Here is a 19,947-nt window from a genome sequence, read left to right as displayed (position 1 = left end):
CACTCAAATATTATAATATTACTTATCGAACATTAATTTTTTAAATTTTATCGATATAACATCTTTTATAATAAGGTACATTACGTGAAATGCGCCTTTACTTATGTGAACCGAAAGTGTGTTCCCTAAAGTAAAGGCGCACTTAAGAGAACACTCCTTCAGCCCACCTAAACAAAGGCGCATTTAACGTATGCCTCACAAGTAATATTATAATATTTGGATATTTTTGGTAAAAACGCAAAGAAACTCGCCTCTGTTTAACACAATTGATCTCGTAGAAAGAATGTCGTCAGAAAACATCCAGTCGCTGAGAAGAATAGAATCGGAAATCAAACTCATTGACGTCAAAAAAGAAGAGCTCAAGAAAGCGTTCGATGATCTCAAAGCCAACTCTCAGCACCTTTATTCTTTCTCTATCTCATGGTCCGACCTCGATGCTTACTTCACCGCCATTCAAAACGAGGTGACTCAACGGTTCCGCCTCCTTGAGTCTTGCGAATTAATTCGCAACCCAATTGACGGCGTCCCCGTTTCGAAGCTCACTCGGTGCTCAACTCAATTGCCTGCATCAAAACAGGGAGATCCACCGGCTCCCAACCCGTTAACGGAACAATGCCGAGTTGACTCGGTCACTGATTTGGTGATCAACCAACCTTTAAATTATCTTGTACCGTCAAATGTTGAGAAAACATTGTCTTCAAATTTCGTAGACTTGCCGTCGTCTGATGTTTCGGTTCCCCCGTCTGGCCACATTGACTCGGTGGTGACTTTGTTGGAAACTCTTTTGATAATTTTATAACTTTAAAAGATAAATTGACCTAAATGTTGTTGATGAAAATATGAACTAATTATTTGTTTTTAAATATGCAGACGTGTATTATGTGAGTAATATGAATGTTCGAATTGATTTAGTTTTTTTGTGGGTCTGCATATATTTTAATTTAAATATGAGATATTTTTTTAAATAGAGAATATATTTTTAAAATCTATTTTTGAATTAAAAGAATAAATATTAAAATATTCCTTTAATCAAAACAATAATTTTAAAAATTGATTAATTGTTTGATTTTCATTAATGTTTTATTAGGTCAAAATTTTCTAATTAATCATAATGTGAACTCCTTATAAATACTGCGTTAACCTACTAGATTAAACACAATTAAAAAAACTCAAAAATCAATTTAAATGAATTATTTTCTCTCGTTTTTGGTGATAGGCGAAGACAGTGAATCGTTCGAGATCTCGACAGTTGTGCTACTGTGCGCTGATCATCTCGTTGATGTATCCTGGGAGACAGGCGATTAAAGATCTCGAGCACCAAAGAGTGGTCGAAAATCTGTTTCAAGGAAACTGCATAATTGCAGGCCTCAACTTATTTCTATTAATATATTTATGGTTTTCTATTCAAATTATTTAATCGAATATTTTCCATGTTATTAATTGTGTTTGTTTTATTCTTGATTCATGTAAACAAATTTTACGACAAGATATGTCGAGTAATTGAATGTTGTTTTTGCGACTTGTATGAATCACCATGGAAGCAAATTGTGGATCTATAAAATATTTGTTTTTTTTATTTTCTTTTCGTCTCGAATTGTTATACCTCTAACAATATTAAGTCAGACTTCTATCTTCTACCTTTATGGAAAAAATAAATCTGAGACGATTCGAAAATCTTGAAAAAATTGATATAAGCAAATAAATTTGTTTTCGGGATTTTTCCTGTCGTTCTTAATGGGTTTGCTTAATTTCAAAGTGGGCAAATCTATTTAATAGAAATTATTGTTAAAGTAACGTTGGTTACTAAGTTTGAAACGTTGTTTCTATTCGATAATAAAAAATTGAAAATAAGTGAGATTGATTTGAATATGCGCAATGGTACATGAGTTTTTTTTTTCAAATTGCTTTACAAACTCACGTAGGAACTAACTTACGTAAGTACACAAATGCATGGTGAGAAGCGCATGGTGATTTGCCTTTTTCACAAATAAAAGAATAAATGTGATTCTTTAGTTATGGAAAATAAAAATTCCATATGTGATTTTTGCCCATAAATGTAGAGAAATTAAATAATCAATGTGATTCTTTCATGATTCTTTCTATATTATGGTATTATTGGGGAATATCATTATGATAAGATTTTGCCCATAAAAGTGCACGTGAGCATTAATCATAATATTATTGTTATGGTATTATTACCATATAACCTTTGGCGTATTAATATGGAATATTAAATATGACATGAATAAAGAATACATTTGGTATTTATAATTATTATTAAATGATATAATAATTATTGTTTGTGTTTTTTGAAACACTATAAATTTTATTATTATACTAAAAATTTCTTTTGAGAAATGTTGTAGATACAAACATATTTAAAGTTTAATCTAAGGCTTTTGATTATTGGGTTGTCAAAAGTAAAATCAAATGATTAGTTCCTTTTGATTATTGTGTTGCAAAAAGTAAAATAAAAGGATCAGTTCCTTTCGATTATAGGAGTGTGAAAATTAAAATCAAAGGATTAATTCCTTTTGATTATTGGATTGGTAAATTAAATGATTAATTCCTTTCGATTTTCGTTTGTTAAACAGATCGAGTTGTTGTGATATATTTGTTTAAAGTTTTAGTGTTAATAATCCAGTCAATTAACATAATATAAAGGAAATAAATCATTGAATTTATTTTATTGTTAGAATCTTGTGTTGATTATAGCTTCTTAAGGAAAACAAATAGTTAGATTTTTTTTCTTAAGAATCTTTAATGATTCTAACTTTGTAAGGAAAATAGAATGTTGAATTTATTTTCTTGAGAATCTTAAATGATTATAACTTTGTAAGGAAAATAAATTATTGAATTTCTTTCCTTGGAAATCTTAAATGATTTTAATTTGGTAAGGAAAATTAATTGGTCAATACTGTGCACAACATGATATTATTCATAAAGTGACACCATCATGGGGTAGCAAAGCGGAAGAATTAATTCTTAAAAATAAAATGATGAACACAATGCTAAGAAGTTCTGGGTTATCACAGAATATGTGGGGATGTTGTTTTTCAGCTAATTACCTTTTAAATAAAGTTTCCCGAAAAATTTGACAAGTCACCATATAAGTTATGGAATTGTGGAAAATCTTTCTACAAATATTTAAAAATGTGGGGGTGTATTGTAAAGGTAATGATTTCATTATCAAAGGAAACGAAATCCCAAATCGATGGATTATATTGACTATGTAGATTATAGCAAGACATGTCGACATCTTGTGTATGAATCAAAGAGCCCCGAGATTCACAAGAAAGTAATAATGAAATCAAAGAATATCTTATTATTTGAAAATATATTCCCTTATATAACTAAGGAAGATGATTGAAGACTATCAATAAAGATAAGTCTCGATGTTCAACGAAATGTTGAAACAAAGATATTGTCATTATGACAAACCTCTGAAAAACAATTATAAGAGAATTGAGATATCTCAGATATACTCAAGAGTATGGATTGTATTATTCCCAATGTTTTCACATTGAGAAGATGAGTCAAGCTAGAAATCCTCAAGAAAATGGATATAATCAAATCCATAATAGAATCTAAGCTTGTTCTAGACAAGTCTAGAGAATAAGTTGAATGACTTTTGAATTTCTTGGAGTATATTCTTGAATGACCAAAGTTTGTGCCCATAAAATTCATATATTGGTAAAGCATAGAACTTCAATATAATAACATTAGACAACTGATCTCAAATGGAGTTATCACTGTTGACTTTGTAAGATCAAAGGATAACACCGCAGGTTCACTAACCGAAAGGTTAATATTGAAATCAAGTTGAGTAAACATCGAAAGGAATGAGACTAAATTCCCATGAAATGAAAGGCTTTATGTGAAGGGAAACTCTACCTTGTTGACAGGAGAACCTTAGATTTAGGTTCAAAGGGACAACCTAATTATATAAACTGTGTGTGGTCACTGTGGGGGTTTCTTATCTCAAGTTTGTTCCTATGATGTAAACAGTGATCAAATTGGTATAGGCTAAACAAAGCTTTTAATGATCATTGTGTTCTTCGAAGAGTCGAGCAACATAAGTCACCTATGTGAGAGTGGAGTGAGGTCGCTTTAAGGAGACTATTATGCATAGTTCTTTCAAACTCTTACAAAACCAGGCGATGTCCATGGCTTTAGGGACATACCCAAGAGAACAAAATTTCTTGTCAGAGAGGTAGTTGTGTGAAGTATATCATCGTTTACACAAATGGCAGAATAGTTCAAGTACATCACGTTTACTTGTCAACTAGTAAAGTAAATATACTATCATAAGGGAAGGTTCAAAGGAGGACACCTACCTATCCTATGCAACTATTGATCGTAGAGTCTATCACCACTTCGAGTAAAAATGATTTTGATAAAAGATCAATTTCATTCATGTAGGGGATTGTTGGAATTTTTGTTGTTAATAATTTTGGAGCTTTGAATGAGAAATCGATCCAAACGTTGTTGAGGAAAATGTGGAACCAATTGTTGGTTCCTAAATGTGCAAAGGTGCACTATGTGGGTAACATGAATGTTCGAACTGATCTAGCTCTTTGTGGGCTTGTAGATATTTTAATCCAAATGTGAGATATTTTAATCAAATAGATAATATCTTTTCAAAATCTATTTTGGAATTGAAAAGATAAATATTAAAAAGTTTCTTTAATCAAAACAGTAATTTGAGAAATTACTTTATTTTTATTAATGCTTCATTAGGTCAAAAAATTTCAATTATTCACAATTTGAACTCCCTATAAATACCGTGTTAACCTACTAGGTTAATACAATTCAAAAAACAACTCAAAAACCAATTCAAAGGAATTTTTTCTCTAGTTTTTTTGTGATATGCGAAGATAAGGAATAGTTCGTGATATCAACAATTGTACTACTGTTCGTTGATCATCCCGTTGTTGTATCTTGGGAGACAAACGCCCAAAGATCTCGAGCACTAAGGAGTGACTGAAAATCTGTCTTAAGGAAATTGCATAATTCCATGCCTTAACTTATTTCTATTAATATATTTATGGTTTTCTATTCAAATTATTTAATCAAATATTTTCCATGTTATTAATTGTGTTTGTTTTATTCTTGATTCATGTACATGAATTTTACGATTAAATCCTGCTAAGGAATTGAATGTTGTTTGACGCGACTTGTATGAATCACTATGGAAGCAAATTGTGAATCTATAAAAAAAAATTATTTTCTTTTTATCTCGGATTGTTATATCTCTAACAGGCTCGATCAGAACTAAAGGAGTTTTGAGAGAGAATGGATGGGAAAGGGTTGAGGAAGTACATATACCGATACCGTGTAGAAGAGTGGGACGCTATCCTGATGGAACTTCCCGGTGCTTTGAAAAGTGCTGCGGATCCTGGGGCAATGGTTTTGGATGCAATGGAGAGGTTTTACGCTGAGAATTCACTGTCGAAGGCTGAGATAGAACCGGTACTGCTTAAAATAAGGATGGTTTGTGTGTTTTTTTGTAACTGTTCATGGAAACTGGTATAAGCATCAATGAAGAAGTGAGGGAGAGAGCAAAGAAGTTAGCTTTAGAGTGGAATGACAAGGTCAGGTTGCTCGAAGATAACTCTTTGGAGACATTGGCGGTTTTGCATTTAGTGGCAACTTATAACTTGGGACCTATGGTTGATAAAGAGGATCTTGTTGATTACCTTTTTACCATTGTTAGATTACGGCAAGCTACTGTATTGTGTAGGTCCATTGGTTTAGGGGACAAAATCCATGGTAAGTTTATTAGTTTATTGATGGAATGCAATTCTTAGCATATGAATTTGGATTTATTTGGTTTTGGGATTGATCATGTTCCTTGATTTCCCGTGTTTTATGTAAACAAGTCCTGTTAATTGATCTGCACTTGATCTTGATTGTTTTGTGATTGCCATGAATGCTTGATTTAGATTATTAGGTGTGCGAAGGAGCTTTTAAGAAATGAAGTTTTCATGTGTATTGGTAATGTCCATATGACTAGCTGTCAAGCCCCTTCAGAAATATATTGAGCAGCTTGAGAAGCAGAAGGCAGACAGAAAAGCCCCTGCAACACCTTCTGCTTTCAAGCCTCAGCAGCAGCAGCAAGCTGTTCAGAAGGCCAATCAGTTGGTGGCTCAGCAGGCAAACAGGAAGAGGAAGAAGCAGGCTCCGGGAAGGCAGCAGCAGAGTGTCAACAAGCATCCTAAAACAACTGCATCTGTTGTTCATGCAGTACCTTCATCAAGTGCTGCTGGTACAACTTCCGTGATCCCTCCGTTCCAGCAAGCTCATCTTCAACCAGCAGGATTATTGCCAGATCATTCTGCTTCATATTTAAGGCCACCAGCCGTTCCGTTTGGCTTTCCAGACTCTACTCCTGCTGATAATCCTTATGCAAGCCCATCAGCTCCGAATTATGGTTTAGCGGGAGCCCCTATGGGTTTCCCTTTGAATCCAAACCCTGCTGCATACCATTCATATAATTACGATAGCCGACCTCCTTATGGTGCATATGGTTTATCGCCACAATACCATCCATCTTACCATCCACAGTAGCTCGTGGGATGCTTCTGGTTGCTAGGGTATTGGCCTCGCATTGACATAACCGGATTGTATTGCATAAACCTAATTTAGTGACGACTTTTCTTGACAGGCTGAGGCGGTGCATATGGTTTATCGCCACAATACCATCCATCTTACCATCCACAGTAGCTCGTGGGATGCTTCTGGTTGCTAGGGTATTGGCCTCGCATTGACATAACCAGATTGTATTGCATAAACCTAATTTAGTGACAGACTTTTCTTGACAGGCTGAGGCTACATAGAATTTCATTTATCGATAACTTTGCTAACTCTAATCAGAGTATATATGTAAATTATGGTTTAATTTTCAATCTAGCAAGCACAAATACAAGGAACATTCTATTCTATGTTCACTAACTGTTGAACTTGTTTTTAAGAATCAAACTATACAGGCAACATTGCTTGGGATTTGGAATCACTTTTTTGTTGCCTTATGCCAATATATAGCACTCTATTTCATGTGGTTAGCCATACAAGCTGTTCTAAACGATCGGGTTCGCTCATCTAACTGTTTCTTGTCGTCACCACGGACGGAGCCATGATCAAACATTGAGGGGGTTAAAACGTATTATATCAAAAGAACAATACTCTACCGAGTACTTAAATCTAAAAATTGAGAAGAGTAAATGTCCCATTTCACTAAAATTTAAATTAAAAAGAATCTAAAATGTAATTATACCAATAAAATTTGGGACTGTTATAGATTCGTCCCTGCTCGTCACCGAGTCGGCCTATCTGCGTTTTGCTTCCCATGATTCGTAGGATTCATTATTTTAGATACAAACATTTAATGATTGACCATATATTGTAATATCTGAACTGATTATTTGCCCATTCTGTAGTTCGGTTTAGTTAATGTGTCTAAATCTGAGTAATGAGAGGAAGGGTTTGTTGTTAATGATGTATTCTTTTTCTTGGTATCGTTATTTATTATTTTCTGAGCTGCAGACAGTAGTTTCAAGATTGCTCTTTTATGAAACCTTCTTTACTAACAGTTCATTCTTTTGATGTTTATATCAAACACATTTTTAATGCTCTAACATTCTTATTATTTTTAAATTCCAGTTAAAATTTTTTATTTAAATTTATATATATTTTGAATCTTTAATAGATATCAATTTCAAGGAATTTTTTAAGAAAAAATAAATTATTTAGGGTATTTAAAATAAATAGTTAAGCTATTTACTCAAATTCCTTTGTCTCATTCTACAAGATTTTCTAGCAATAATCATGAATGTTCAGAAACTTTTGCCGAGATAAAGTTTGTTTGGTACTTGCAATGATGTTAATTTTTAACTTTTTTTTGAGACAATGTCACCAAATTCTTACTTTGGGCCATGATCATAATTGCATGTCCTTTATAATGTTCAAGAAGATCAGTTAATGTTTATTTATTCAGATATTTTTAAATATGGTATTTAGTAAAATTTAAATCTTAATGTCTCTAATTTTATGTTTTTTAGGTTGGATCGATTTTGGGTTATGCTTGTTTCCTGAGAAAATATAGGAACGTCGGTATTTTCAAAAAATTCATTGGTAAAATAAATTTCTTTTCTTTTTAAAAAAAGAAAACCCAATATTCTCTTTAATTGATCGAGGAATTTAACAATGTGAGCTTCAAAGTTTTAATTTTTATTTTTTTAGGTAGCTTTTAGTGGGGATTTTTTTTTTGTTGGGGGTGGGGGGTGAATGATGTGATTGGATTTAATTTTCAGCTAAAGAGATGCTTAAGCGAAAAGAACTGATTACTAAATTTTCATTTATGTATTCTTTTAAGTGCTTGAATTTTATATTTGAAGTGGTTCATGATGTTGGGGACCTTAAAGAAAAAAAAGTAGAAGAAGAGCAATGATTCCATGCTTTGATATTTCAATTATTAGATAAATTAAGAGATATGGCACCCTAGTGTCCATTGATCTGTATACTGTGGAAGGAGGGATAAGGATTTTCTATATGCATCTCTATGTTTATTGTGTTGCAAGTATAAAATCGTGATTGAACTCTTTTATATCTATTTATAGCTTTGATCTACTTTTAAAAGGCACTGTTGTTTTTGTATCAACTTTCCTCTTTTGGTTATGGGAATTGTGGCGTTTTATATATATTTGGTGTTTTCAAATTTCAAGTGGTTTTATAGGTGGGGACATACTAGAGAATTTCCCCAGTTTCTAAGGTGAGAATATGGAATAGATGCTGGTTGCGAAGTGGAGTGGAGTGGATCAATGAATTGATGCTTGCTTAAAGCAATTGTTTGGTTTAGATCAAAGGATAGGTTTTGTTTAAAGTGTGGTGCCAGGAGGCAGTGGAATGAATGGGTGGAAAATAGAAAGTAGGTGGGTCAACATGAAGAGACATTGTTGCCTGTGACTACTTAATGGAGGATTATATTTCATTAGTTAAGCTCTAGGTTTACTTAATCTTAATGGATGATATGACATCACAGAATTGAATTTTGCAGGTTAGGGGATTGGTAGGAGGCTTAACAAAACTGTTTTCCACATCTAGTATAGGGTTAGCTGGAAGTACATGAATACTTTACATTTCCTCCTCCCCTTCCCTTCTTTAAGTTCTGTTGGGAAATAAATAATCGTATCAGAATTAGTTTGTTTAGTCTTAGATTGATAGCTGAGTTTGTACTTCATATCTTGCTCATGGGGAAGAGAATAGTAACCAGAAGTTTATCGGTGAATGGAAGTGAAGTAGTTTTGTAAAACTAGATCAAGTAATTTGTTGTTTTGCTTCTTGCTCTTCCAGGCGGAGCCTTCACCAACTACTGGTTCTCTCTTTAAGCGTCAGGCTGCACATGGCTCTGTCGCTTCTAGTGCATATTCAGCGGCTGCGGTGTGTTCCAATACTATTGACGAAAGAAATTCCAGCTGCTTTGAGCTTAGACCCATCCTAAATCAAATCTGGTAATTTCCTAACTAATTTTAATGAACACCTAGAGATTTAAATTTAAATAATATTTTCCTTGTTTCATTGCCCCCGGAATTAATGGAAAATCAATTATATTTGCCTACAGCCAGAGGTATATGGTTAGGTGTTCATATGGAATCTTGATTTAGCATCCTGTTATTCTTCTCTCTGTAGATTTTTCGTTATCGACGCTGCTTGTATGGTATATGTATTGTCCTTGTCTAAAGGTTTTTTGCTTTATTCAAGGCACCTGCAGATCTAAACCATCTTAGAAGCGAACAATCTCTGCGGATCCAAGGTCAATACCAGACTGTGTCATTTAACTTATCAGCTCCAGTTAAGAGCGAGATGGCTGGCTCTTCAAATGAGTTGAGTCTCTTGGTATCAGTTCATACAGCTACTTCTGTGGCTACTGTTCCTGCTGAAGACGATGTAGACGAATTAAACCAGATTGGGAACCCAAATAATGGGACACAGTCAGGGCAGTCTGATCATAGAGTAACTGTCTCATCCACAATATCTGATGATGGACACAACTGGAGAAAGTACGGACAGAGACATGTTAAAGGAAGTGAATTTCCTCGCAGTTATTACAAATGTACACATCCTAATTGTGAAGTGAAAAAACTATTTGAGCAATCTCATACTGGACAGATTACAGAGATAATATACAAAGGTACACATGATCATCCTAAACCTCAACCTAGTCGCCGGTGTTCTTCTGGAAATGTCATGTCTGTACAAGAAGAAAGATCCGACAAGGTGCTATCTTTTCCTGGTAGAGATGGTAAGGAGAACTCAAAACATACAGTTGTTTTGTGTTTCGTTCGACTACTTTCTTACTTACGAAATAATCTTTTATTTTCCCTGTTTTAGACAAGTCATTCAGCATATATGGCCGGATGGCTCATTGTATTGAGCCAGATAGTACAGCTGGTCTATCTCTGGTCGCAGTTAATGATGGTAATGTGGATGATGTTGATGATGATGATCGTTTCTCAAAGCGAAGGTATTGGTATCGTCACTGGAGGCTTTAGCTTTTTACTCTGGTTTTGTCTGCTGGCTAAGTGATATTACTGAATATGATCAGGAAGATGGATGGTGAGATTGATATCACTCCTGTGGTGAAGCCAATCCAGGAACCACGTGTTGTTGTACAGACTGTGAGTGAAGTTGATATTCTGGATGATGGGTATCGATGGCGCAAGTATGGGCAAAAAGTAGTGAGAGGAAATCCTAATCCTAGGTACACATCATGAAATTTTGATTAAATGATAATAGTCATGTGTTGCAACACATAGTTTTTACCACATATTGGTTGGCATGAAACTCCATTGAAAGCATGCTGGCTTTTGCATATTCAGTCTTAGATTAGAGAAGACAACGAATGTCTGTCGGATCTTCTATTCAGTTTGTGCTTAGCTCTATTTGTAGTTTTATTGTTTTGCTTATTTAGATCCAATTTTTGCAGACTTCAAGGCACTTACTTCAGGATCTTCTATTCAGTTTATGACTACTCTCGAGTCTTGGTCATATTCTTTTATTATGGTTTATTACATTATTTCATCATATTTTTTTTTCTACTTACTTTCTATGTAGGAGTTATTATAAGTGCACTGCTGCTGGTTGCCCTGTTAGAAAACACATTGAGAGGGCATCTCATGATCCGAAAGCTGTTATAACCACGTACGAGGGAAAACACAATCATGACGTACCTACTGCAAGGACCAATAATCATGATACAACCGGAGCCGTAAATACACCAGCTAGGATTACATCGGAAGAAAATGATGCCATTAGCCTTGATCTTGGTGTTGGGATTACTCCTCATGAAAATAGTTCGAACGAGAATCAGCAACTGCGTCTTGAACTCGTCCAAAGCAACCCTCAGACTGGTGGTTCTAGTTTCAAGCTGATTCAAGCATCTCCAATGACAGCATAATATAGTGTTCCAAATGGTGGCCTGAATCAGTACGGATCTAGAGAAACACCCAGCGAAGGCCGCCGTGTTGAACTTACACCCCTAGATCATTCTTATGCATATGCAGACCATGGGAAGAATACTGACAGGTCCATGAATCTGTTAAGGTACAAGAAATAAAACATGGACATTATTTCTTTTCTCCATCTTTTTGGCTGGTAAAAGAAAGGTTATTAATCTTAATTCTGAAAATATATCGCTTCTATATAAATAGTTTATTATCTGTGCTGATATTGTAATCGGCACACAAACTATCTTCTGCTGCAAAATCAGTCTTTCTATTAACTTGGGAGTTTGTACAAAAGTGGAACTGGTATATGTATTATTCTTCTTAAAGGAAAGTGTTGTAAAACATGTCCCCGAAATCGAATTTGTAAGAAACATGTTTTTCCCATCTGGTCTTGGTAATTTGTGATTTATACAGTGTATACCTGTACTCTTCTTGACCATTGCCTCTCAGATACTGTGCCTCAAAACAAAGCCTTTTGGTGGATGATTTTCATGCATTATCCACATAGAGAGAGAAAAATGATTGCTAGAGGCTTTATCTGAGACATAAAATGATGGACCAAATAGTTGAAGAATCCAAGGCTAAGAAGGTTGATCTTGGATTCAACTGCATACAACTTGTTGCGGGTACTGGGATGTAAAAGGACAAAACAGGCTATAATTTCTTTTTGTTGGGAATGTATTTAACTGCTACTTTGTTTTTGGTGCATGTGAATTCTGAACCATCTGGACATAACATTTATGACAAAGACGAAAATAACTTGCAGTATTTGTCACATATTGTTGACAAATCTTCATGAGTGTCTGCATTACTTTTCATCCCTTGACGATTGCATGGATAAATTTCTTGTTTGAGAGTGCTTTTACAGCAAACTCCATTGAGTTTACATCCTTTTAAACTCTGTATTTTCTTATCCATGTTCGACATACATGGAAAATGTATGAAGGTTTGTGAAACAAATCTTATGATGAGTCATCAGGGGCAGACAATGTCCTTGAGTCCTTAGTTAATGGGTAAATTTCACTTTTAGTCCCTCCATAATGATAAACATTTAATTTAACCCTTTAATAGAGTGAAATGATTACACTTTTGATCCTTCTAAAAATAAATTATTTAATGAAGTAATTTTATAATATCTTTTAGCTTTAACCCCTCCAAAACTTCATAGTTTTATCTCAGTTTTCACGTCATTAACATGGTCGCTATGCTCATGATGGTTATATTTTGAACTGAATAAAATTTTCTAGTTTTTACATTAGCTTGCAGTAAATACAGAAGCTAATGAACATTTAGATGTTTTGTTTAAAGTCTTAGTAGGGTAGACGTCAGAAATGCACTGTTGATAGAATCCAAAACCCTTAAATTCCCCAAATTTGTCTTTGATGAGTGCTTGATTGACACTTTTTATTTGATAATTCCCATGTTTAAAGAAATTTTCACTATTGAATTGGGTTATTTTTATTTATTTTTTGTGCATTGATTAGCTTATTGGAATTGACAGAAAAATGATGTATTTTGCATTTTTTTTTATTTTATTGATCATAGCCGGAGGCATAGGCACGACGCGGAACTGGCGTGGCAGTATCTGGAAGGCGCTGAAAGATTCTGAAAGCAAGTTCACTGAGCACAATTCTGGAGAGAGATTTTAGGATTTTTAATTTCTTTGAATTGATTTTAAAACATTTGAATTTAAATTATCAATTAGGATTATTTAGGATTTTTATTTTGAATTATCTTTGTTATTTTTAGGAAATCACAAGTCTATTTTATAAATACCCTTGCATTGCATGGGTAAGGCTGAAGTAATCTATGAATTACTTTGTTTTTGTATTTTTATTTGTCAATCGAAGTTTCTTCTTCTTTTCTTACTTTTTTATTTATTTTCAAATCATTTTTTTGCAACCTATGCTAAGTACGATTAACCATATCATGCATAGCTAATTTCTTTTAAGTCGAGAGCTAGTACAAATTAATTCCATACGTGAGAATTGAACATCGCTTAAATCCCTTTGGTATACATTTTAGTCTTTCGGGTTAAGTAGTTTGACAATCGGCCTTACTACAATTTTAAACGTTTTTCAAATAAAAAAGAGCTTGTTGGTCTGGATATCGTTTAATTATACAGTTGGGAAGAATGATCGACCTATGGCAATTCGACTTCTGTGAATACTCTTAGCGGCGGTTCGCTAAGGAAAGACGATATCGGATTCGATTCTCGACGAGATAAAATATTCGAGTCGGGCCTTCCCAGTTTAATTCTGATTGTTTTAATGACAATAGATATGGTTAATCCACTCAAGAATCGTCTTTGAAAAGATAGACTTGGGAAATTCGGTTACACGAGAGAAAGACAAATTACAATGGGTTAGACCTTGTAGATTGTAACCGACATGAATCTTGGAGCAAAATCCATTTCGATGATTGAAGGCAAGCTAGGTCGAGGCAATTTATTTACTTGTGATTTTTAAATTTTATTTTATTTCTCTTCTGCTTTACTGCTTTCCTTTTAATTAATTTCTCTTAGTTGTTTTCTTATTTTTCTTCTTCTAAATCACGCTTATCCCTTATTTTTATTTGCTTAATTGCTACTTCTCGATTTGAATTTAAATTCATTTAAGCTGAATTTCCGTATTTTTCCCCGTAGATCGATCCTCTTTCTATACTTCATTTTATTTTATTTGAAGAAGATGTTATTTTATTTTTAATGAGTAAGACGAGATTTGTCATTCTTTGTTTTTGGCAGGGATTGTTTAGAAAAACAGCCACGCTGTGAACCATATCTCCACTACAAAGTTACCATCTCAAAACCCAAAGCTATAGCTTTGTCGTTGACAATGTTAACACCACAGGACTTTTAGTCTCTTCATTACTCAATTAAAAATACACAATAAATATTCAAAACTCTCTCTCTCTCTCTCTCTCTGCCTCAGCCTTTCAAGTTAAGGAACTTGTAAAGAATACTTGTAAAGAATCCAAGTACAAGGAGAAGAGGAGAAATGCTGGCAGCTTGGGTTTCTCTGAAGGAGAATGTCAACTGTGTATGCAGGCTCACCGATGTGGTTGGAAAACCAGAGAAAGCCTGTAGGAACTCAAGAAACCAGAACTTAGAGAAACAACTTGTTCATCAACTCCGAAACCCCTTTCGAGAAGCACTCTTTAGGCCAATCTATCCCAATACACAGATTTATGGTAAGTCTTTTCTCTTCCTTTGTTCATTTTGAACCTTTTTACATGCAATCTAACCCTACTAGCTTGTTTGTTTTTTTCATTAGAGCTCCACATTGGTGATCCATCAAGGAACATAATCGAGTTGATCTTTCATAGAGCATCAATGGATCCTTCAAAGCCATCGTGGAAGGTCAAAAAGGTTCTAAAAGTGAAGAATTCCATAGAAGTTCTCAAAAGGTTCGAGGATTACAGAGAAAAAGTCATAGTAAAATCCAACCAACGACACAAGAGACATCCAAGGAGCACCACTGATGGGAACGAGCTGCTACTTTTCTACGGCACCACGACGGCCTGCTGCAGGAAGCCGAGACCGGTGTCCGAGCTTTGCAGGGAGCCGAGTTGTCGAGCGTGTCGGATTATTCATTGAAGATTCGACATGGAATTCACTAGGAAAAATGGAGTTAGACTGAGCACTTGCAGTGAAGAAGTGAGTGATAATATGGTATCTTTCAAGTTGAAGAACTTGAGAAGGGCTGTTATAGTTTGCAGGGTAATTGCAGGGAGTATTGCAAATACCACAGGTGGGGCGTATGGAGATTTTGATTCCATTGGGCGTGAAGGGCCTCGGTCTAACTTGGAGTATTTGATTGTTCAAAATCCCTCTGCTATACTACCCTGTTTTGTCATAGTTTTTAATTAATATGTTCACGTTTAGCCTAATCCACCCAATCGAACCATTTATTTTTATTTGATGGATCTGTGTTTAATAGATATTTACGTTACTTTAGTGACAAAAAAGAATATCGTGACTTGTATACAAGCATATAATTTGTCTATTTTAAACACAACATTACGAAAACGATTAAATACTAGCATATAATCTGTCTATTTTAAACACAACATTACAAAAATGATTAAATTATCAAGTAAGCATGTCAAGTAATTTTATGATCGAATAAATTTAAATATAACTATTAAAAATAAGACTAATTTATTTAAAAACGTCCCTTTCAAATGACATAAAATGTACAAACGGATGGTCACGTTCGTGATGGGATTAGCCTTGGATTGGATCCGAAACGCTGAAAGCCTCCTCCATATGATGTAGTGAAGGTTAATGTTGATGGTGCTTTTGATCCACGGACACGACTGGCAACTATTGGAGTTATTGCCTGGGACTCGAATGGTAGGGTCTTAAGCGGAATGGTCTCGACTTCTCCTGGTTGTGTGGAAGCAAGGTTCGCTGAGACGCATGCAATTATCGCAATCTTCATTTAGCCGGGGATTGCGGATGACAGCGAGTGATGATTGAGTCTAATTCTCAGCTACTGGTCAATAAACTTCATTGTGAGATTGATGACATTTCAACAACCGGGATCCATTTATCTGAGGCACGACAATTGTTGTTTAATTCTAATGGGTTTAGTGTTCAATACAATGGACTAGATTGTAATATGATTGCTTGTAATCTTGCAACATGAGCTATTAGTACTGGTAATACTAAGTATTTTGACTCTGTTAATCCTAAGATTATTTGAAACCATGTATTAACTGAGTATTCTATTTAATAACGAAGTTCTTGTCAGTAATCTTTTCTCTTTGTAAGCTTAAAAGAGATTTTTAAAGAGATTTTTTTAAAATAAAATTACAAACATATATTAAGTAATTTAAAAAAAAAATAAAAATATCACATTAAAAACAACAAAAATACAATAAACATTCGTACCATTAACTCATAATAATATGAAAATATCATAAATTTCCCAAATCAACAAACGCAAATTACTTTCCTGCGGCCATTCAGTCTCTTAATACAACATAGTAACCAACCATTAAACGGCTAAACCCAGACTAAAAAGAAACAAGAAAAATAATCAAAATAAAAATATTATGTGACAAAGGAGTTTGTCTCATGAAAGATGGACTAATATACAGTTAAGAAATTGTGTGACCGGAAATTTAATAAGATAATTAACAAATTCGGTAAAGAGTTACTAGAAATGTTGACAGACTCATAATGTTGTAGGTGAAAAACATGAAGAACTATTAAAAAAGTTGGTAACCGGTAAACTTTGGTTATCATTATGTATCAATTCATATATATAAATATTCATACTTATTTCACTGTGAAAAACATTAATTTAAGATTATCTTTTGAGTGAGTTTTAATATATTAATTTAATAATTATAAGCGTCTAATGATTTATTTTTATGTTATGATATATATTATTATTAAATTAAAAAATAAACATATATATTACATATTTATTATTATCTTTTGTTAAAATTGTTAAATTTTAATTTTAAATAATATTTTATCAAAAATCTAAATAATCAAATAATTTTTTGTGTAAATGAAATTATTAAATTAATGTTGTAGGTGGAAAACATGAAGAACTATGAAAAACTTGAAACATAAATTGCATAGCTTCTGTTGAGTTAATCGATTGACGAATATGGCCAAGAGGGGGTGAATTGGCAATTAAAATTTTAGTGAAGCTTTTGCAGAAAATTGAAAGAAATTGCACATCGATTTAGAGTGGTTCGACTTTCTCAACCAAAGTCTACGTCCACTACCTTAGCTATCCACACTAAGGATTTTCCACAAATTCACTAATTTGTCTTTCTTTTGAGGAGAAATAGTAACCTTACAATCCCTCAAGAATTATACCCCAAATTCTTGAGAACACTCTCTCCCAAAGAGAACAATACAAATTTGCAAACTTACAAGAAAATCCTCACAAGGTAGATTGTTTGTACAATTCTAGAACAAAGAAAAGAACACTCAAGAATGAATACAATTGAGCACAATAAGTGTTCTTGAAAGCAAAATGAATATTGAATGAAAAATAGGCTTGAAATGCTCAAATTTGAGGTTTGATGCTTTCTCTTTGATTCTCTCTTGATTCTAGTTGCTTGATGTTTCTTGTTTTTGATCAATGGCTTCTAAGCTTGCTTAAATACACCTTGAATCACTTCTGAACGTTGGGGATCATTAATGAAGTTTTTGGAGCCGTTTAAGTGTGAAAATAATTAATATTTCTGCTTGGAGCGTGGGGGGAATCGGTAGCCCATTAGGGGAATCGGTTCCCTAAGTGTAAAATTCAAATATTTCGACCGTTGAACAGTGGGGGGAATCGGTTCCCTCCGAGCATACTGGAATTCTCGGAGCCAAACCATTCAGGGGGAATCGGTACCCCATTGGGGGGGAATCGGTTCCCTCTGAGCAATATGAAATTTTTGGCTTTGAAACGGTTCGAAATACTTTGTAAAATTATTTTGAATATTGTTTTAAGATTAAAACTTAATTTTACACTTGAGTAAGGATTAAAAATGACTTTTGAAAGATTTAGAGTAATGTTTTGATATTCGAATAATTATATCGAATATACTTAGAAAATCTTTTTGGAAAATCTTAAAATTCATTTAACTTAATTTGTTATATCGAAATATCAAAATGTTTTCAACAATCTCCCCCTTTTTGATATAACAAAACATTTTAGTAATTTTAAGATTTTGAAATCAAGTTTTGAAATTACTCCCCCTTACTTTAACATTTCTCGCATTTAAAACATTTAACACTTCTCCCCCTTTTTGTTAAATCAAAAAGACATTTCAAATCACTTAGTCAATTTGATTATATATAGTTTAAGCTGCTAAGATCACAATCAAGTAGCCATTATGTTGAGTTAATCGATTGACGGAATTGGCCAAGAGGGGGGTGAATTGGTAATTAAAAATTTGGTGGAAGCTTTTGCAGAAAATTGAAAGTAATTGCACAGCGATTTAGAGTGGTTCGACTTTCTCAATCAAAGTCTACGTCCACTACCTTAGCTATCCACACTAAGGATTTTCCAACAAATTCACTAATTTGTTCTTTCTTTTGAGGCCAAAGAGATAACCTTACAACACCCTCAAGAATATACCCCAATTCTTGAGAACACTCTTTCCCAAAGAGAAGATTACAAATTTGCAAACTTACAAGGAAAACCTCACAAGGTAAGATGTTTGCACAATTCTAGAACAAGAAAAGAACACTCACAAATAATTACAAATGAGCACAAATGGTGTTCTTTGAAAGCAAGATGAATATTGAAAGGAAAATTGGCTTGATTTGCACAAACTTTGTGTTTAATGCTTTCTCTCTTGTTTCTCTATAATTTCTTGTTGATCAAGGGCTTCAGAACTTGTTTAAATACACCTTGAATCATTTATGAACGTTGGGGATGATTAGTGAAGATCATATAGCCGTTTTAGTGTGAAAACAATTAATAAAACAACTTAGAGCGTGGGGGGAATCGGTTCCCCCTCATAGGGAATCGGTTCCCTAAGTGTAAAATTCAAATATTTCGACCGTTGAACAGGGGGGAATCGGTACCCCCTATGAGGGAATCGGTTCCCTCCGAGCATTCTGGAAATCTCGGAGCCAAACCATTCAAGGGGAATCGGTTCCCTCTGAGCAATCTGGAATTTTTGACTTTGAAATGGTTCGAAATACTTTGAAAGATTATTTTGAAATTGTTTAAGATTAAAACTTAATTTTACACTTAAGTAAGGATTAAAAATGATTTTTGAAATATTTGGAGTAATGTTTTGATATTCGAATAATTATATCGAATATACTTAGAAAATCATTTGGAAAATCTTAAAATTCATTTAACTTAATTTGTTATATCGAAATATCAAAATGTTTTCAACAATCTCCCCCTTTTTGATATAACAAAACATTTTAGTAATTTTAAGATTTTGAAATCAAGTTTTGAAATTACTCCCCCTTACTTTAACACTTCTCCCATTTATCATTTTAAAACACACTTATTTTTAAACACACTTAAAACACTTCTCCCCCTTTTTGTTAAATCAAAAAGATTCAAAGAAACGTGAAAAACATTTAGCCAATTGATTAGGTATATGTATGCATAAGCTGCTAAGATCACAATCAAGAGAAACGTTAGCCATTAGCTTCATAATCAATATTCATATTTAATGTGATATGGCAAAATTGGTCATATTGCTAATAATGATGTAAATAATGCAATAATGAATAAATCACACCAAACATAAATCCAAACAAATTCACAATCCACAAATTCAAACATTCCAAAATATTCAAAATGTTAAAACTATAAGTTTGGAGTTCAAAGCAAAATATAGAATCAAACATCCGTAGGAGGATCGGGAGGAGGAAAACGAGCTCGCATAGCGGCCATCTCGTGTGAGAGTGCATCAATACGTTCATTCATTGAAATGTTGTTTGTGCGCATCTCTCGGAGAA

General features: G+C 33.7%; 2 protein-coding genes and 1 pseudogene across 2 annotated transcripts; all 3 read left to right on the top strand.

The window, feature by feature from the left end:
- The first annotated feature begins 5,295 nt into the window (after window positions 1-5,295).
- Window positions 5,296-6,646, top strand: LOC120141435 (annotated as a pseudogene).
- A 2,411-nt stretch (window positions 6,647-9,057) lies between these two features.
- Window positions 9,058-11,891, top strand: LOC120141468 (probable WRKY transcription factor 20). Its single transcript, XM_039156325.1, has 5 exons — window positions 9,058-9,509; window positions 9,760-10,300; window positions 10,390-10,522; window positions 10,604-10,759; window positions 11,113-11,891. Exons 2-5 carry the CDS (start codon window positions 9,862-9,864, stop codon window positions 11,453-11,455), a joined length of 1,071 nt encoding a protein of 356 aa, XP_039012256.1. The 5' UTR covers window positions 9,058-9,509; window positions 9,760-9,861; the 3' UTR covers window positions 11,456-11,891.
- A 2,561-nt stretch (window positions 11,892-14,452) lies between these two features.
- LOC120141465 lies at window positions 14,453-15,419 on the top strand. The gene is made up of 2 exons (XM_039156322.1): window positions 14,453-14,693; window positions 14,777-15,419. Exons 1-2 carry the CDS (start codon window positions 14,501-14,503, stop codon window positions 15,097-15,099), a joined length of 516 nt encoding a protein of 171 aa, XP_039012253.1. The 5' UTR covers window positions 14,453-14,500; the 3' UTR covers window positions 15,100-15,419.
- The last annotated feature ends 4,528 nt before the right edge of the window (window positions 15,420-19,947 follow it).

This window comes from Hibiscus syriacus, unplaced genomic scaffold, assembly GCF_006381635.1.
Source record: "Hibiscus syriacus cultivar Baekdansim isolate YM2019G1 unplaced genomic scaffold, ASM638163v2 tig00110809_pilon, whole genome shotgun sequence".
Lineage (NCBI taxonomy): Eukaryota > Viridiplantae > Streptophyta > Magnoliopsida > Malvales > Malvaceae > Hibiscus > Hibiscus syriacus.
The sequence above is the reverse complement of the archived record's forward strand: the minus strand, read 5'-3'. Positions and strand labels throughout refer to the sequence as shown.